Here is a 19,750-nt window from a genome sequence, read left to right on the forward strand (position 1 = left end):
AGTATGTCAGGGAAATACTGCAGAGGCAGACACAATTCATGCAACACTTTATTATGCTGCTGAAGACTGGAAATCTGTTAACAGGCTCTTTTCTTTTACTCTCACTGGGGAAGTCAAGAGTACAATTATTATAAGGTCACTGTTCCACAGAAGGAAGCACACAAACTCTTTCAATAACATCCTTTGCAACTTAGTCCTGTTAGAAGGGCAATTCAAGCGGTGAAGTGTCACACTGTTCCAACCAGGTGCCAGTAGTGCCCCTATATTTGCCACTCCTGTTATTTTCCAATGACAAATTGCAGAGTCTCAAATTTTGGAGTGATGGTCAGACTAAGCATTTAGGTAAGAGGCAGTAGCACAGCTATTCACAGCAGACTAACACACACAGCAAAGCATGGAAGGCTCTACCTGGCTCCAAGTGGAAACCCAGCGCTTACATTTAAAGAACAACATGCTTGTGTGATTATAAAGAAATCAGTACTTGCGGCAAGAGGCAAGATAAAAGAGAAAGGGAATCAGTAAAAACCAGTCTGAAATGGCATCTTTTGTGTTTCAGTCCTAACAGAAAGCAGTATTTTGACTTAAATGCCTGTTAAAAAAAAAAATTGCTGATATTAGACATTACAAAGTGTGAGCTAAGGATCTAACCTTACTACACTTACACACATCATACAGCAAAGCCTTATCAGTTCTCCTGGATTCCCATGAAAGTGCTTGTACAAAAGCATGGCTAACAGTCTGAAGAATCACCCAATGTAAGGCTACAGGTACAGCCAAATTGACTTTTTTATTGTATTTGGCAATATTGATTTTCAAAATAAAGCACTTTCAGAGTAATTAGAAAATATATTTTTTCCAAACCTGCAGCCTAGAACTAAAAGTAGTGAAAGAGACATTTTACAATGAGGTAAACATACTGCATAGGCTATATATTTAAACCCAAATTTCAAGTGTTTTGGCTCTGATGAGAAATTATTTAAAACTGGAAAGAAATAAATGCTTACAAATATCTAAAGACAAATCCAGGTTGATCTCAACAGCAAATCATAAAATAACTCATTTTCGAAGGGCATTTCCTACAGCTTGTTTGTTTTTTAAAGTTAACCAGACAAAAAGCACAATGTGAAAAGAGCTTTACTGCTTTTTCCCTGGAATGGCTCCTTTCAGAACACCTGATCAACTTCAGCTTATCTCCTTCAGTTAATTTGAGCCAAGACTGGTACTGGACACACAATGTCACAATGCTCCAGTGAATAGTGGCCTTCCAGCCCATGCTGCAGTTTTTCTTGCTCAGCCCGCATTATAGAGCAATGACAAAGCTTTATGACACCAAATGTTCAGAATAGATTGGTGCTTAACAGAGTGCCAGAGACCTCAATTATCATTTTAGATCATTTGGAAACTAAGTTGCAATCAACAACAGTGCCTTTTGTGATTCTTGCCTTTTTATTTAAAATGTGTCCCTGCAGGTTGAATTTTTTTAATATTCCCTTGTATCAGTGTTTAGTTCCCAGAAAATCATTCCTGTCACAGAACGCAGTTTTCTGAAGAGACAGCATCTTCCATCCTCACCACATTTTCAATAAACTCTGTAGAAGACAGTGCACAATCAGATAAAGTGCTCATATTCCTTTCTGATACAGGCAACAAAGTTGTGGACTGAAAAAAAAAATCATAATGGAAATAGAAAACCACACCAAAAAATCCTGCTGTTGCCATTAATACCCCATAATTCAGTAACCTTGGTAAGTACTGCCCCAAAATACTTTCCAAGTGTTAGATTAAATTAAAAAAAAAAGGAACTTATGACATTAAAGATAATGGTTCCTTTTTATTTAGGCTCTAAGAACCATTAATTTATCATTATGTAATCCTTGAAAGCTATAGATCCCCCAAGGCTGTCATGCTGCCTTGACAACCAGAAGTTTGTGTTTTACCCTTTGGATCCAGGCTTCAAGCTTGCAAAAGCTTTGGAGTTCTTAAGGGAATGTGAAATTTCATTGAGAAAAGAAATAAAATGATAGTCCCTTTCTGACTTCTTTGACTCAAAAATAACTACAATGGTAAAGTGAGGTTCAGGGCGAGTCAAAAAGTATGTGCTTTGGACTTTGTCGTCATAGAAGTGAACAACCTTCTCCAGACTGTTGAGGTCAGAGGTTCTATCAGTCATAATCATAATTACATTGGGCCAGTGCATAACAGGCCTATCACTAGGCAGAGACACCACAGCAGGGTACTGATCCACTCCTTTGGGGGCTTCCCTGTAAGAATGGGGGTGATGATAGCCATGTCCCTGAAAACTTTCTGATCCACGATTGTCAAAAATTAAGGAAACATTGACGGCGTCATACTTCCGGATGAAGCTGGAAATTTTCCCAAAGTAATCAGGATTTGTTTTAGCAGTCAAAGTTTTCATTTCAGATGCCGTTGTTTGTCGACTCAGGGCCTCATGAAAGTAAAAGCTAAACTTGGCAAGGAGAATGTTTTTGAGCTTCATCAGCCAGAGGAAGAGATGTGGAGGTTGTACAGCTTTCTGAGATTGCCCTCCGAACAGATGCTTCTTGGTTTCTCGCTGTTTCTCAAAAATCTGGCCCCAAGTCTGTAGTTTTGTGTGAGCACTGTGCAGGTTGACCAGGGATGGAAGGAACTTCCACTCTGAGATCTGAGCCTGAGCCTTTAAGAGATGTGCAAGCACATCTACTTCCAGCTGGAAACTGCTTTCAAGAGGACTGAGGATTGGATGATGAAATCTAGAAAACATAATGTTAGTTCAGACATGAGAAGTGCTGCACACCACAGTGAAACAATCAGACAGTATTTGTCAGTTCACAGACAGAAGATCAAACATTCAAATAGAGTAAGGGGTAAACAAAAAAATAAATACTGCTAATTTAAAAAACAGTTATTTTAACATAATTAGGGCAAATATTTCAATGAACACATAGAACTTTGCATTTGACAAATACACCTGTCAGGCATTTCTTTATCAAAGCGAGGAAACTATATTTGGTCAGTTCAAGAACAATTACTGTATATCCTGATCCATGAACAAATAGAACACCATTTCTCTTTAAATTAATGTAATTTTGTTCCATTTTTGAAAATCTCTCTTGGTAGTGAAATATGTCTTGATAGTTGTGGGATATCAGTATGACATTAAGTTAAACCAAAGGAATTACGTTACAGATTTGCTTTTTGTATAAAGAAGCTATGAGGAAGCCAAGCCAATCTTTCTTCCCTTCTCCCCACTCCTCCCTAAATTCACAACAAAATCGTGATGGAAACTAGTCAACAGAACCATGATCAACTGTATTTACCCATGAACCATGTCTCAAACTTCAAACCTTGGTGTACTAGAAGAAGTGAAGGGGCAAAACATTTGGCAGTATTTAATCATATCCCCAAGAAGACAAATCCGCAACACATCATCTACCAGGTGTAAGTACCACTACTCATCTTACGAGGGATTCTATTATTAGAACAAATCTCAATCAAATGGAATTTTACAGATCCATTCTTCAGCTTTCGTCGCTTTGTTTTTAAACATCAGGAATAAAAGATCCAGCTTAAATCCCTTCCCCTGATACTCCTTAAGTTTTTAAACATCATTGATAAAGAATACTTAACTGCACAAAGAATTATTCTTCAGCAAAACCAGAAGTGGCCTTTTTTAGTATACGTGTTCTCTAATAGATATTTAGGCCTTTTTAAGAAGTCTCCAACAAAGTACAACCAATAGTTCAAAGACAAGACTTGATGGCTCAACTAAAGATAGATTTATCCTGTCATTTCAGAAAAACATCCTGGATCTTGTTTTTGCTTTAAAACAAAAAAAAGTTTACTGTATTCTTTCAATTTTTTTAACACTTCATCTTCAAACTGAAAGCAATTCCATTATTCCTTCTCAGCTTCCAGGACAAAATATATAGAATCCATTTTGGAAATACTTGGTTCAAAACCAAAACACTTAAGTTTGCTGCAGACCAGAAGACAGTATGAGAATTTTAGGCTTTTTATGCCCTCTCCCTTTACTACTTTTTCTTTGATTTTTCCATCAAGCTCTTGCCAAAACATCAATCCTTAAGCTTGTAAAAACTGTCTGACAATTTTATAACTATTTTTAACCATTTCTTTTTCTGACAGCCACAATACACATCTTGAAAGGATTTGCTACTAAGATGCAAATCCAAATTTATTTGAAGAAAATTAAATTATAACTATCATGATGCACCATGTTCTGCAAACAGGCTAGGTTGGGTGACCAGCCACTTTCTGCACACAGCGTGTATCAGCAGTCACCACATCAATCTGCTATAGCAGAGACACAGCAATTTCTGGGTACTTTGGTAGGCTGAGAAGTCCAGAGCATATTTACATTGCTTTGAACAAACAACAGTCAATTAAAAACAATATTCTGCTAACAGTCAGCATTATATTTTTCCAATGGTTTGGTATTCAGCAAAAAAGAAAGTTCTGTTGCCATGTATTAGAAGGGAGGGGAAAGCATTATAGAATATTATCCGTTCCAGGTAGTTCCATCAAGTGCACACTTAGCACTGTGGTATCAACACGCTTGTGGTCAGACTAAGAAGGTTATTCTTCAATCTTGAAAGCAATTAAAACATTGACATTAATGCAGTACTACCAAGTCTCCTAGATCAGCATTATGATGTACAGCTTCCCAATTCTACTTTGATTCATCACTCACAGCTACTTTCACATTTCACTGCACAGCAGGATTTGCTAAACTGTTTTAATCCAAAAATACACACTTCAGCCACAGCTGAGAAACTTAATACGGTTGCAGAATAAAGTAACAGGATATGTGCTCACTGTATATGCTGTAATTAAGTGTCATAACACAAAAGCATCTGACTGAGCTCATGATCATGTAAAACAGACAGGGGTTTACGATATTTCAAATAAGCCAATGTTAAGAACTTAAAAACAGACTGAAAGAAATTGATTTTCCTTCCCCAAATCATTCTCCAAAGCAGAAGGATGCTAGAGTTTTGTTTTGCAGACTGTGAAGAAGCCTCATTTTTCTAAAACTTTTCCTTTCACAGATCACACGTGTGCATGTATTTACAAAATGCTGACTAGATGAAAAACATTTAACACTCAAAAATAATAATAATCAAACAGGTTTACTAGTTACTGACTCATTTTATACTAAGCTTTTAAAGGATCCTGCTTCTGATGTTGTTTTAATTATGTCAGTTAAGATCCCACACAAACCAACAGTTAAATTTAGGAAACATTACCTCTCCTTTTCTATCCTTACAAAAACAGCAAGGAAAACATCTATTGGCTGTGTACAAGCCAGCAACAAGCAGTAACAAAATAGCTTTAAACTGCTCATGAGCTCATGATCTTTCAGATTAGACAGTATGACTGGATTGTTGACAGTCAATTAATTTTGTCATTTACCAGCAAGCAGTTACTTGCTCTACATTATATGAACAGCTACTTTTAGAGGCATAGGAAAGAAACCAAGGCCAGAACCTATTTTCAGAACAGATGCCCTGTATGGCCCTAGCACAGTTGGCTGAAATAATGGCACACATTCTTGACTACAAGTGAGGAATACAGAGGGAAGAGACTGGGTAAGGAAAAGTTTATTTGACCTTTCACATGAGAGGGTCAACAGACTGTAAAAGAGAAATACCTTCCAGCCACCACATATCAAGCTAACAACCCCCAGAAACTGATCTGAGGTATGAAGAAACTAAAGGAAGGACTACAGGATGATATCATTATCCTTTTTTTTTTTTTCAGAAATATTCTGTACCCAATTGAGGAGGACCACAAAGCAGCTGTTCAATTAATTCTAACAGCATCTTGAAATGCCTCCATCTTAGAGATTCCTCATTAACTCAAAGCAAGACTATCAGTATTTTTCCCAGGGGAACACTGCTTATGTTTAAAAACAGTTTATTTAATCAGTGCAGTAAAACATTCCATGTATTAACAGTCTCCAGTCACTTCTTCAAAGCATCAGTTTTGTATTTTTGATTTTTAATGGTGCTGTTGACTCAGCAAATGCTCAGAACAGATGGAAATGGCAAGTGTATCACAGCAGTCAACTTCAAACAAACAAACAAATTACCTCCCTTTACTTTTAAACATTTAATCACACCAAGCAAAAATCATGCAAGTTTCATTTTTCATTGGACTAACAGCCCTGACACTGAGAGGGTTCACAAGGCAAAAACTACAAAACTATCACTACTAAGATCTTACAGACTGGTTCTCATTTTCAAATAGCAAAATCAGGCAGTGATTTGCCTAAGTTATTCCTTTAAAAAAAAAAAAAAAAAAGAGTCAGTTGCATTGCTTAGATTTGGAACATCAGAAAGCAGCATGAATTGTTCTTCTTTTTCCTAGGTGTACACTTTCAAAACTTCAAAAATTATGACATCAAAATATTCTGCCCAAATGTCTTCTTAGACACTATTTTTCTAATAAAGATTTATGATTTTTTTTTAAACCAACTGCATTTGAAAGCTACCTTCCCACAATGGCTACCTTGTTTTGCTTTAAAATAGTCAGTCTGTTGAGTCTGCCGTCACTTTCAAGGCTCACACATGTTAGACGTGAAATACTCACCCTAGAGTAATTTAAAAACAACCTAAGATTCTTGTAACAGGAACTATTAGGTCTTAACTTCAAGAAGCCATAATGGAAGAGACCAAAGACTCAGAAGTGCTCCTTCTACTGGCTGCAATATCTAAGTGACAACAGAGCATCATAAAACCCTACTAGGCAGCTCAAATTGTAATGGCATAGCTTTTACAATTAAGCAGACATACATTCTAGTCTAGTAAAACTGTCACACAAATGTGTTTTATTTACATGCCAATTTTGCTGAATTAAGTCTTGTTTCCCCTCCATTCCTTATGAAAAAGTGCAAGTAGTCTTAGATATTTTATAAGGAAAATGACTCTTCCTCTGCTAAATATGAAAATGTTCAGTATTTATTAAAGAACAGGAAATATGACTCCTAGAACAAGAGCAGAAACATTCTCCATTTTAATTTTTCTTTTTCAGGAGTCATATTTTGAGACTTCACTCATCTCATGCTGCTATTCAACATTCACTTTGTGCATGAATTCATGGAAGGGGCTGTGCTGCTGTCAAAGGACAGCAAAGTAGGCTTGCTTTGAACCTTAACGTCATTTATTACAGATCTAAGGACCTACTGCCAGCAAATAAGCACTGACCTTGAGCTATATTTCTTTAAGATGGATTCCAAAATGTTTACCAGTTCCTCAGAGTTAATGAACTTTTGGGTGCTGAGCGTGTACATTTTTTCATAGAAGTCAGCAATTTCCATACGAGCCTGAACAAAAAAACAGAGCTGTTCAGACAGGTGAGAAAGCAGCTCTTCCAAGTGAGGAGCTGTTCCTCCTAGTGCATTGCGACCCGTCGCCACCACCTTCTTCAGCTCATTATGCAGAGATGTGTAGATGGTTCGGATGGAGTCCTTTCGGCTGAAGAATGACTGACCACCTGTTCAGATAAATATGGAGGTATTACCAAAATCCAGGGACAGTAAAGATAGACAGCAATACTGGGGAAAAAAAAAAAAAAGCATATAACCATGCTACTTTTCCCCTAGGTGTTCTTATGTGTTGTTTGATCACAGTGGGTTTTTTTAAAATCAAGAAACAAATTTCAGTGCACTATTTTGCAAAAAACTGCCTTACACATAGTGCATACTCAGAAGCGCTTCATGTAATTTCATGCAAGTTATACTTGTTCCAGTTCATACTTCAGCAGCCAATGGCTACTGCAAAACCTCAGCTCCCTCACCTCTATTACAGTGTGACTTTTGAAAAACAAGGGTTCAGTTAAATCTGCTACTATGACACATGAATGTGGAAGTCAGAAGAATCAAGTCACGGTGAACTTTTAATAGCCTCCGCTCCTATTAATACCTCCAGATCTCTTCAAGACAATTTGCTTAACAATACCTCTTCAATCATGAAGCACTCAGATTTGCAAAGCAACTTATAAATGGGAACCATGTCATAATTGTTTGTACAAACGGAACATTTCCAGTCTCTACACAATATAAACCAGAATGCAAAGGGAAAACAACCACAGTTTATTTCTGTGAGACCACAGTGCAGGTTAATGCATAACTAGAACTGAGAGGGGGAAAAAAAGTCTGTGCCTCCCTCTACCTGCTTAACACTATGAGGAACTTAAAAAATGTAGAGGGTCAAAGTAGAAGACAGTTAACACTTGGAAGCTTCTTGCTTTCTCAACATGTGAACAGAAAAATCCCAAACTGGCACTGCCCTTTGAGCAAAGCTGCTTATTTTCTCTGCAGACTGGTATGGGAAACGGATCACGGGATATGATTCTGATGTGTAATGTTGTAAAGCATCAAGAAAATTCTGCTTTGATGTTGAGAAAGCAAGAAGCTTCCAAGATTGTGGCCAAAGCTTCCTGACATCCTGCAGCCTACAGGAGTAACAATTTTTAGGAGGCACATGTAGTTATGCATATGTGGCTCTAATATCGGGCCCTGGAACTGAGACGTGGAAAAGCATTAACCCTTTGGTCACTCTGCTGAAATCCCGCTTGCCAGAATCTCAGCTAGAGCATCTTGGAAACAGCAAATCGGTGGCCCGCCAGCGAATAAAGACACGTACCGATTTGCACAGCCTTGTGCCACCTGTGCGGCACCTGCACTCTCATTTATTCTCCAGGGGCAATCCAAATAGCAGGCAAATTTCTCACTGGGCTCACGGACGCTTGCTGAACTAGCACTTTTGTTTCAGAGGCACGGACACGCACCTCGCCCAGGTCAGGGACCTCAGGCGCTGTGCAACTACCGGTTGAGAGATTACCGCACAGGGCTACGGCAGGCGCACATTGCCTACCGCGCTGCTAAATCCGAGATAGGCCGTGAACAGGCACTCGCGCGCTGCACCGCCCAGAAGCTACCTCAGACATAAGGGATGTGCGGCCCGGAGAGGAGTAGAGGATAGGGGGCCCGAGGGACGCGGGGAACGGAGCGGGATCCCTCCCCCAGGGCGCGAGAGGAGGCGGCCGGGTGGCCCGGCGATACCTAGCTTCTGGCCCAGGAAGGTCATGCTGTGGTAGGCCTTCTCGGCGGCGGCCAGGTGGGCCAGCCCGGCTAGAAGGGCCAGCCAGCTGGCCCCAGCGCTCTTATTGGCCTCCCGCTCCTTCTCCACATTGTCCTTGGCCTTGTCGTAGGAGAAGATGCCCAGGTGGGAGAAAAAGGTCTCCAGCACAGCCTGCTCCACCGGCACCGGCGCGCCCAGCGGGATCGACTCCCCCATCCCACCCGGCGGTGGCGGTGCCGGTGCCGCCGCCGCCGCCTCCGCCCCCTCCACAGCGGCCACTACTTCCGGGTCCGGCGCCACGGCCACGAGAAAACAAGCTCGCGCTGCCTTCCTCCACGCGCCGGCCCTTGTCACGTGACAAGCGCACACCCACCCACTCCCATGGCTGTCGAGGTCACGTGACGGGCGTGTTCTCGCCCCTGACGGTTTTAACGGCTGGGCGGCTGTGGCGCGCGGAGCCCGTGGGTCTCAGCAGGGAGCAACGCCGTAAGTTGTGGGGTCTTCCAGCAGCACCTTCACCTGGAGACTCTGGAAACCCGGGCCCTAGAGACTCCAAAGACTGAGGGTAAATACGAGGAACCACAACTGGTTTTGGCGAGCTATTCATGGTCCAGCCAGCTCCCTAGCGCAGGCTGGTTTTCAGGTTGGCCACGCTGGCACGGGTTCCTGCAATGAGCTCTCCTCCACCATGCCACGGTGTTTTTTGAGAATCTTAAATGCGAGGCTCATTTTCATGCTAAATTTTTCTTCCAGTTAAAAGGCTCCCAAGTAAAAGGTCTTAGAAGTGACTTTATCCCATCCATTGGCAGGACTCCTACAGGGCCCTCCAGCTTGTCCAAAACATCTGTATAGCTTCCCATTTGTGACTGTGAAATCATGGATTGCTCAAATCCCCGATTTTCCACTGTTTTGGACAGATGAGCTCCCTGAACTGATTCACAACGGAGGCAATGAGGAGAAAGGTAAGCCACAGGACCAAAAGGTAGTGGAAGTGGGACAGCTGTGGCAGGACTAACTGGGCCAGCTCTTGCCAGAAGCAGCCACCTCTCCCACAGAGCAATGCTCTCACTTGAAATTAACAGGTAGCTCCTCTCCGGGTTGAATTCTAGCTCTTCCACTACTCCAAAACTAAAAAACTCCTGGTTTCCTCTCTGGACAGCATTTACCCACTCTCTACTTGCACCTGTATGTTTTTAAGCTCACATGAGACAAAATTCAACATCAGTTCTCTTTAACTCTGCGCAAGACCTACATACTAATTACACTGGCTGCCTATCTCTTGTCCAGGAAACACTCAAAACACTGCAATTTAAAATCAGCACCACATGCAAAAGACGGTTTTAAGTGTGAGGCAGTCTTTTTATTAACCTTCACTAGACATTATGTGCAATAGAAGGGTTTTTTTTGCAGTGGCATCATATGGAAATAGGCTAGCCTAAGGATTAGGTTTGGATGTAAAAACTAAATTTCCTCAGAACAACTGGTCAATAGCAGAGACAATGCCAAGCCCTTAACTACTTTTCGTTTCTGGGTGCTGGCATCTCTGTATGCACACACAAGTTCATCCAGAAATGTGTGCAACATCCTTTGAAAGGTTCAGGTTAGAACAAAAGTTTTGACATCAAATGCTTAAAATTTGCAAGTGGCTTAACTGAGGTTACACAATTTTTACTCTTAGAGCTGACAAGTTTTGAGTTGTGCATATAGAGAAAGCTACCTTCTTCCTGAATTCAACTATTTATTTAGTATGCTTAAGGGATAAAGCATAAAGAAAAGACTTTATAGCTGCTTGATAAAACACTTATCCTGATCTGGAAAGCTGGTTATTAAAATTTTTTTTTATTGATGGGATGTTTTGGTAACATAAGCTAGCAGCTGGATCATTGACCTGCTTCAAGTAAGCTGTAAATTGTAGGCTGCCAATAGTTTAGAGAAAATAACAGTAGGAAAGGACACTCCTAGGTATTCAGGATGGTGTTTCCAAAAGACAACTAAGAGTCAAAGGTTCAAATAAGACCTTTAATACAACACAGAGTTGACAGCATGTTTTCATATTCAAAAGAAAGTATTTGGTCTCTTGGTGGTGAAACGTGGTTTGTGCTGGCGACGCAGAACTCTGTGTGGCAGAGGGAACTTGATTTTAGAGTCCTGCAAGAAAAACATTTCAATGTTTGAGATACTAGATGAACAACAGAAAAGAGTTTGCAATAAACAGATGAGCTATATTCAAGACTAAATTATAGAGTATTAATGCATCCAGATTAAACATACTTCATAGAAGCCAAGAGATGCCTTAGTTCTGCAATACTTTTTGAAAGAAATGCCTAGTTAAAGGCAAGTTTTCTGCAACATAATACATACCTGTATCAGTTTGACTTTCAGCTCCTAGCCTTGAAAGCCGTGAACATAACATAGCTTAACTGTAAGCATATGGATGGAAATTTGGTTCCCTACTTTTTCCTGCAAACCAAACCTGTACCAGACAAATCCCCAGTCCCAATCCAGTGTCAGATTAGCACCCACCAGCTACTGCAATATTACTTCACTTACATGAAACTGCTTGACTGCTGGTCTGCGGCACTTGCTCGCAGCTATTTCCTCAACTTTCATGATCTGAATGGAGTGAGCACGGGCACGATGACGGGCTCCCATATCACGGTCTGTAACAAGAGAACTCGTTAAAAAGGAAACTTAGAAGACAGTTCAATAATCTTACTACCATCTTTTCAGGAAACATTTTAGTACCATCTACAACTTAAAATTTCTGAGCACCTCTACTTAAATCATACTGGTTTTAGTATCTAAAGTGATGGCAGAACTAACATGCAGCAGGAAACTCCTCCTGTAGCTCATCATCAAATTCTTCCAACAAAGTGCCATCTTACTCTTCTTGTCCCATGTGGGACTATGTTATTTTTTTGCACAATAAAACTGTGATTCAGAATCAACACCTAAATACGATTACTGCAAAGAACTTCAAAAAAATTTCCCTTCAAAGGGAAGATGCAAGTAGCGGCAGGATATAAAGTTATCTTTACTTTTCTTAAAATTGACAAATGATAGAAACATGATGTTCAGCTCATGTAAATAGGCTTTCTGAATATGGAGGAAGCAATCTGTACATAGGCTACCTGAAAATTCCTCCCTGAAGCTGTGAAAATCATTGCCTTTAAATCATGATGTTGTTTCACAGGAGATTCCTCTTGAAATACTACTGTGCATGAAACACCTCCCATGAAGATCTAACGTACCTATTAAAAACTTACCTTTCAGAAGTGTTCTTGAAAATGAAGGTATCAAAGTCTTTATATCATGACAAATTAAGTTCTTATATCCTTAAACAGTCCTTCAGTATATTAATAGGAATTATTGCAAATTAATGTAGAACCTTAAATTTCACTTTCAACAGCACCTCAGCTTTTGAAAGGCGACAAGATGCGTTTAATATTTGCACACACGACAAGAATATTGTTATTGAGAACAATATTCCTTGGGTTTTTGTGTGCATTCTGTAATGTTTGTAACATTTTTTTGGATTCAAGTATCAACAGCATCAGCTATGCAAATGGTCTATCCCTCAAGTACTTCATGTAGCACACTGAAATCAAGACAACCTTTACTTCTCCTTGAACTGTGATGTTGAGATTTGGAGCAACAGTTTCTTGGGTTTTTTTTGGGCTCTTTAACTCATTTTTCAAAAGACAAATACTTTCCACATAATATCTGAAATATTCTCTCCATCACTTTAAAACAATGAAGTGCAAGATAGGTCATGAAACTCAGTCTGTGTAGCAAAACTCCTTATGAGAATTGCAGAAAGTCACACCAAAATGAAGTGGGAATATTTTCAGATAGAGAAACTGTTTAGAGAATGGTAACAAGTAAGATACCACATACATCATCCATAAGCAGTGAGGTGGATGTTGGCTTCGTCTGTCAAGTTACTAGCAATAGGACAAGAAGAAAAGGCCTTAAGTTGCAGCACGGGAGGTTTTGTCTGGACAATAGGAAGAATTTCTTTACTGAAAGAGTGGTCAGGCAATGGAACAAGCTGCACAGAGAGGTGGTGGAGTCACTGTCCCTGGAGGTGTTCAAAAACATGTAGACATGACACTTCAGGACATGGCTTAGTGGTCATGGTAGTGTTTGGTTGACAGCTAGACATCTTAAGAGATCTATGCCAACCTTAATGATTTTGTCAACTTCTCTGGGAACTCTTTGTATTCCCAGTGTTTCCACTATTTTATCATGGATCGTGTCAGCATGCTTCATGGACAGTTTAAGATTTAATCTTGTGCTTATATCCTACCACTTTGTATCTCAGTTACAGGTACTTACAGCACTGAGTGACAGCACCAGCTGTGGTCAAATCCCTGTACTCCCTGTACATGTTGTGAGTTCCACTACGAGAGTCATAGCGCAACCAAATACCAAAATTTTTTACCCGCAGAGGGGTCTTCTCAAAGACCTGGAATTACACAAGAGCGCAATAGTTACAAATAGTACATCATCAGCATTGTCTTAAAGCTATAATGAAACCACTGTGACACATTTTGTTGTATAAACCAACTACTTTCTCTCTTTTGCCACACCTATATAGCTATTTTCAATTCCTGGTAATTCAAAGTGACAAGTTTTAGTAATTCAGCATGGAAATAAAAATACAAGATTTCAGCTCTAAAGAATATCCTTCAAGTAAAGAGGGAGAGGAGCGTAAGCACAGGAATATGTACTTTCCAAGGGCTACAAATGTCCGAATGACTCTTAAAAGATATATGCCACAACTACGCAAGCAGACAGAAGTGCTGATTAGTTCATATCTAGAAGTGCTGGGAAATACGATTCTTTTTGTTTACTGGTAATATGCTGCGCTTTGAAAAATCTGTATTTGTCATGCAGCTTCACAGCAACTGAAGGATAAATAACTTTAAACTTTACTCTCAGTACTTCACATAAATTCCTTCCACATGTATGAACTGGTTTCCTCTACAGATCCCCCACTTTTTTAGGATTTTAATCCCACACCTGGCCACAGTACACGATCTCTCCAGAAGATTTCTTCATCTTCTTTAGCTGAGAAACGAAGTACCAGAAGCGGGACTTGGCAACAACATGGTTCGGCGCGAAGATCCGCATGCGGTAGAGAGGAGGGGTCCTGCATTTCGGCGTGGGCAGGCATCGCCCGACCACCTTGTATTCCCGCAGCTGGAGAAATAAAAGACAGGCCGCCGGCAGCGTGAGCCCCTCCGCGTCGCGGACCGACCCCTGTGCTAAGACTGATGCATCCCCGCCACGGGCCGACGCCGCGGAAGGCATTACAGCTCCACGTGTGAACACTGCAAGAACAGGCTAACCCAGGGGAAGGAGAACAGAGACCATCGGCCCAGGCGATCTCGCAGGCCCAGCTGTGCCGGCCGCCAGTGAAGACACCCCGCACAGAGTGGCGCGGCCTCCCTAGGCGTCTAGCAGGAACAGCGCCGCCGCCATATTTGCCACTCGCTTCCCATAAGGGCCGGGCACGGCGGGCTGGGCGCGCAGGGACCATCCTCAAGCTCCACAAACCCGCACTGCCGCCCTCCTAGCGGCCTTCTTAAGATCAGTCTTAGTCTTGGTCCCGGCCGTGCCCCCCGCACCCCGGCCTTCACTCACGGTGCCCGACGCCTTCATGGCGCTGCCTACTCTGCGGCCCGCAGGAAAGGAAAGGAAAGGCCGCGTGCACCGCCGCCTCCCGTCAGCCGCCCGCCGGAAGCTCTTCCCCCGGCCATCCTCTCCGCCTATTGGCTAGGAGGAGAGCGCGATTGGAGGAAGCAGCCATCAATTTTCACATGCGGAGGCCGACGTTGCGTTCTGGGTTGTCTGGGGTAGCGTGGTCTGGTCCGAGCCCGGCCCGGCCCGGCCTGTAGTAGGAGCAGCGAGACGATAGAACTGCAGGCTTCTCTCCTCGTCATCGTAGCCGCGGATTCGTGTGGTCCCGGTAGTGGTACAGAGAGGCCCGGCTGTGCATGACTCGGTCTCCTACCGGCACTCCTCGCGTGGCCACGGAGGACGTGGCAGGGAGGCCCCAGGTGGAGTCAGCTAGCATCACGCTCCTTCTTGGGGCGGTAGCGGGGCTGCCAGGGGCACCTTTATCACCCGTGATGTCATGGAGACCGAGATTACTTGCTACCGTGAGGTTGCCCCAATGGATCCCACACTCGGTTGGTCGGAGTACTTGAACTCCCATGAGCAGGGAGCAGCTCTGCGATAATGCTGAGCGATGGTCTCTGAAGCGTGCGCCACACGTTTTTGGAAGCCGCTGCCATCGCCACGAGATGCGAACGGTTCCGCCTTGAAAGACACGGCCTTGTTAACACCACTGTATTGAATTTGTAAATCTCTGCATCGCTACAGTTATTTGCGTTTAATCTTTGGTTTGGTTTGGTTTTTTTAAACCTGGTTGTGCAGACACCCATGCGTTTCGACACGGAAACCCCCCTACATACTGCTTCATTACAGAGCAGCTTATGAAAGAGGCCGATGTCAAGTCTGCAGACGTCAGATTCATTACTCATCTCAGAAAAGCCTCTGCCGATGCTTTTGCAGCATGCAAGCTTGGCGCCCTCCTTGCGCGAGTCACCAAGTCACTCCTGTCGTGACTGAGGAGCTATTACCGGCGGCCCCACCCAACCGTGCTGCTGGTGATATAAAGCATCCCGGAGGGAGTTTTGGGGGCGGCACGGGCAAGTCCCGGTTTATCAAATCGATGCAAGTGGTTTTACGGTGTCGCGGAGTGTTGATAGCACCGACGAACCACACAGCTGGGAGCCTTAGCGCGGCCCGGAGAGCTCTAGGTCACGGCCCGGCACGGCACGGGACTACGGCTCCCGGGATGCTGCGGAGCGGGAAAATGGCACCTCCCGGAGTCCTCTCTGGCCGGCCGCTTCGGCGCAGAAGGACGGTAAGCGTGGCCAGCCGGCACAGCAGCCAGGGCGCCGTGGGGCACGCTGGGAGTCGTAGTCCTGCTGCGCGGTGGCCCCGCTGAGGGGCGGGCGCAGCTCTCCTTCCCGGAGGCGCGGGGGCCGTTCCGCACGCGCGAGAGCCGCGGCACCTCCCCTGGGCGTCTTCCTCCTCCTCCTCCTCCCCCTCCTCCCCCTCCCGCCGCGGCCTGCCCTGGCCCGCTCTCTATGCTCGTGGCGGTTGTGGAGCTGTGATGGAGTGACTGGGAAGGTAATAGTGGGGGAAAAGGGGACGGGACACGACACGACACGCAGCGCGGGGTGACTCAGACCAACAGTGGCGGAGCGAGGCCTGGGCACCCCCGGCCGTTAGTGGGGGCCGTGGTGTTTCAGCGGCGGGGATGGGGTGCTGTGGGCGCTCGCGGGCGTCGCCGCTGAGCTGGCGGCGGCGGTCTCTCTCGAGTCACCCGGCCGGTTCTAGTCAGTCCTGCGCCGCCTCCGCCGCAGTTGTGAGGCTCTGGGGAAGCGAGGGAAACGCCGCAGCCTCGGCCGCCCGACCTCTCCGCAGGGATGCCGCAGTCAGCCGGTTCTCCATAACCCGGTGGGGGTGCGTGCGTGCGGCCGCTATAAATACCGGGATTTTTCTCTTCTGATACACGTTATAGCTTGTGGTGCGGTTATATTCGCATGCTGAGGGACCTGCCTCGACAGCCGTCCTCCGTTATGGCTCCAATGGGGGAAGGAAGTAACCGTAAGCTGTAAGGCAGCAACGTGAGGGGAGGGGCCTCTCCCGCACCTCCATATTCCGCTGCGCTCGGCGTGCTACAGTACGGTGGTTCTCTGCCGTCCCGTCGTGGGAGAACCGCCGCGGGGCCCCGCAGCGGCCACACGAGGAACGCTTTGTCACTCTGCAGCGGCCACAGCAAGGGGCTAAGTTGCAGCCCCGGTGTCTTCGCCGCGGATCTGGACGCGGTGGGCTGTGAATGTCTAATCTCTGTCCCCGGCTCGGCTGCTGAGCCACGCAGTAGTAATGTTGGCTCTCCGCGAGAGGAGGCTGGGCTCTTTGACCCGAGTTTGGGGAGGGGGCAGGAAGGCTTTGCTCCTTATGGGGAATTCCTGGCCGGTAAGAACGTGCCTGAAATGAAGACTTGGTAGGTCACCTCCAAAGAGAAAAGCTTTCTAGTTCAGTCGAAAAGTTCTGGAAGTAGCTATAATTATACAGCTGTTTATTTTAACCACATGTTATGTCAGTGTAAAGGCTCTAGAGCCTCAGAGTCTGTAAATAGCTTCAAGATTTGCAGCATGCAAAACGAACATAAAAAAGAATGTCAAAGACAATCTTTTACTGTCTTTGATTAGAGAGAAAACTCGAGGGAATTAGGTTCACAGGTGTCACAGATTCCCTGTGTGCTGGCACAGTCTTGTAAATACCTAAAGTGAGAGCTGTAAATAAAGTATTCTTTAATTGATAATTGTTCCTATGGTCGGCATCTGTAGTTAAAACGCTCTGAATGCTTTTATTATTAGTGCATAACCAGACCAGAGTTACACACCTTTCACCATGTTAGTATTGTTAAACTGGGCAATATTGCTCATCTGAAGTGTGATTGTGTGAGTTTTCTTCCCTGCTTTCCTGTATCAAAGCAGTCTCTACTATCAAATGCACTTATTTGTAAGTATGTAATACATGAAAGGGAGTAAACTATCCTGATGAGAGATACATATACCTGTATGACTTCATTGTTAAGAAACTGCAGTCCTAACTACAGTAAACCTTAGACTGCCACTCACCATAGTGTACTGCTTAACAAAAACGAAAAGCATCTTTATATAAACCAAGACAGTACTTTCTACACAGCTGCATATTAATGATGTTACTGATTTTTACCTGTTTTTAATAAAACTTGCTTTAATGACATAATGTTATAGCTGAGTACATCTTGCAATGAATTTTGTAAACTGTAAGTACTATTAAAATTGCAGCTTGATTTTTGAAGTGTAACTGGTTGGTAAAATAGACTGGGGGTGGAAAAGCTACCTGCTTAAACTGCATAGCTTGAGAAGCTGTTTTGTTAGCTTTCTCAAAAAGCTCATATAGTCTGTATCATACTAATTGTCTTCTAGCTTTGGCTAATCAAGCTGAAACCCTTAGGAAAGGATGTATAGTATGAGATGAAATTTTATGTAGCATGTACAAAATTACTAGAACTGGTTGGCATGCTGTTAAATAAACAAGTGGAGAAAATACATGTTTGATCCAGGTTGTTTTTAGTAGCAAAGCTTGTCACACAGGTGTACTTTACTACCATAGGGGCAGACTGTGTAGTGATAGCAGTAGAAAAATATGCCAAAATATGCTTCCACTTGTATAAACTTTGGACCAGACTCTAATTGGAAGATGGTGTAAGAAAAAAAAAAGGAAATCATTTTACTTACAGCATTTTAGCTTTATTTTAGTCTGGCTGCTTTGGATGTAGATTATGGGGAAAAGCTGGGGGCTGGGGACAGAGAGGGAGAAGATTCAGCAAAGCAACTTTAATCCCTAAAGGTTTTGACCCTGAGCAAGCTTGCTCTGTGTCGTAAGGCAGTGAGCGAAGCTTGTTTTGCCACGAGACATTGCTTTGTTCCAGATTTTCTGGTTTCTGTACTGCCACAACTTGCCCTTTTTTTTTGGTGTGAACTAAATTTAACTTACTATAGTGCTTTTCATAATGCATTTTGAATCACATGCTCTGTTGTGAGTTCTGTAGAAATGCTTGTTTATTACCATGTTAAATTTTGGCCTCTTCTTTTTAAGCATCTTGTTGTCAGTTGTCATTCTGCCACCTTTCTTTCTTCCAGTGGGTGAGGGTAAACAGTAAAGCATGCACAAGACACGATACAAAGAAATCGGAAGGTCTACCTCTACCTATAGGCATGTAGGCAGGTTCAAACTACAGCTCTTTTCATCTCTTCAGTCTTGCCTATCTTCCTTTCCCTTACCTCCCACATACTTGCATAACAAGGCCCTATTTCAGGCCTAATTAACTATATTACCATGGGTGGGCTGGGACTTTGGAGGACAGATGGGATTTTGTCACCTCTTGCTGTTTAACAGCATTCTAGTATTTGACAGACTTTTTTTTTTTTAATTCTCTCTGTTTTACTAGAGCATAGCAGAACATTTCTGTTGCATGCTTCTCGATTTTTACACTAAATCTTCTGAATAAAAGTCACTGCTAGTAAAGCAACATCCATTAGTGAGAGAAAACTTTGTTAACAACTCAGTATGATGTATTTTGTGGTTAATTTCTAAGATGCTTGTGTGCTTCGTTTAGACGAAAGACCTCCTAATGGCTATGCTCCCCTAGGGGAAACATTTCATAAATGGGTTTATGAAGCATCTTAAGGATGTTAGAGAGGAGTAGAAATTTTATTTTCAGTTGTGAAGTTTGTGGTTGAAAATATATACAGTGATCTATCATTTATGTTTATGCTTATGCCTATGCCATATCTTGCTGAAATGTCTGCATGCTTGAAATTTGAGTTCAGGCCTTTCAGTTGAACAGTACACATCATGCCATTTCATTTCTCTGTTAATTAGATGATACAAATGAAATAGAGGGACACTTCAAATTTTCCTTATTCAATAGGAAGTTTAGTACTACTAAAAGTTGATAAGAGGACTTAGTATTCTGCTGTCTGTGTTGGAAGTATGCATGTTCTGTTGGAGTA

General features: G+C 43.0%; 2 protein-coding genes and 1 non-coding gene across 4 annotated transcripts; all 3 read right to left on the reverse strand.

Moving 5' to 3' along the window:
* Positions 1–912: 912 nt before the first annotated feature.
* On the reverse strand, positions 913–9,317 carry KICS2 (KICSTOR subunit 2). Of its 2 annotated transcripts, none has more exons than XM_054399460.1 (3): positions 9,242–9,317; positions 7,224–7,512; positions 913–2,750 (listed from the first exon to the last, which is right to left on the reverse strand). In XM_054399460.1, exons 1-3 carry the CDS (start codon positions 9,315–9,317, stop codon positions 1,934–1,936), a joined length of 1,182 nt encoding a protein of 393 aa, XP_054255435.1. In that variant the 3' UTR covers positions 913–1,933. The 2 variants fall into 2 exon arrangements, with proteins under 2 accessions (XP_054255435.1, XP_054255434.1); XM_054399459.1 differs by having other exon boundaries at positions 9,083–9,317.
* Positions 9,318–11,121: 1,804 nt separating this feature from the next.
* On the reverse strand, positions 11,122–14,798 carry RPL18A (ribosomal protein L18a). The gene is made up of 5 exons (XM_054399611.1): positions 14,751–14,798; positions 14,127–14,306; positions 13,440–13,569; positions 11,652–11,761; positions 11,122–11,249 (listed from the first exon to the last, which is right to left on the reverse strand). The coding sequence occupies exons 1-5, from the start codon at positions 14,766–14,768 to the stop codon at positions 11,157–11,159; spliced, it is 531 nt and encodes a 176-aa protein (XP_054255586.1). The 5' UTR covers positions 14,769–14,798; the 3' UTR covers positions 11,122–11,156.
* LOC128981296 (small nucleolar RNA SNORA68) lies at positions 12,479–12,610 on the reverse strand. Its single transcript, XR_008489512.1, has one exon. It is a non-coding gene; the product is annotated as a small nucleolar RNA SNORA68 (small nucleolar RNA).
* Positions 14,799–19,750: the final 4,952 nt, after the last annotated feature.

Source organism: Indicator indicator, chromosome 3, assembly GCF_027791375.1.
Source record: "Indicator indicator isolate 239-I01 chromosome 3, UM_Iind_1.1, whole genome shotgun sequence".
In the NCBI taxonomy this organism is placed as follows: Eukaryota; Metazoa; Chordata; class Aves; order Piciformes; family Indicatoridae; genus Indicator; species Indicator indicator.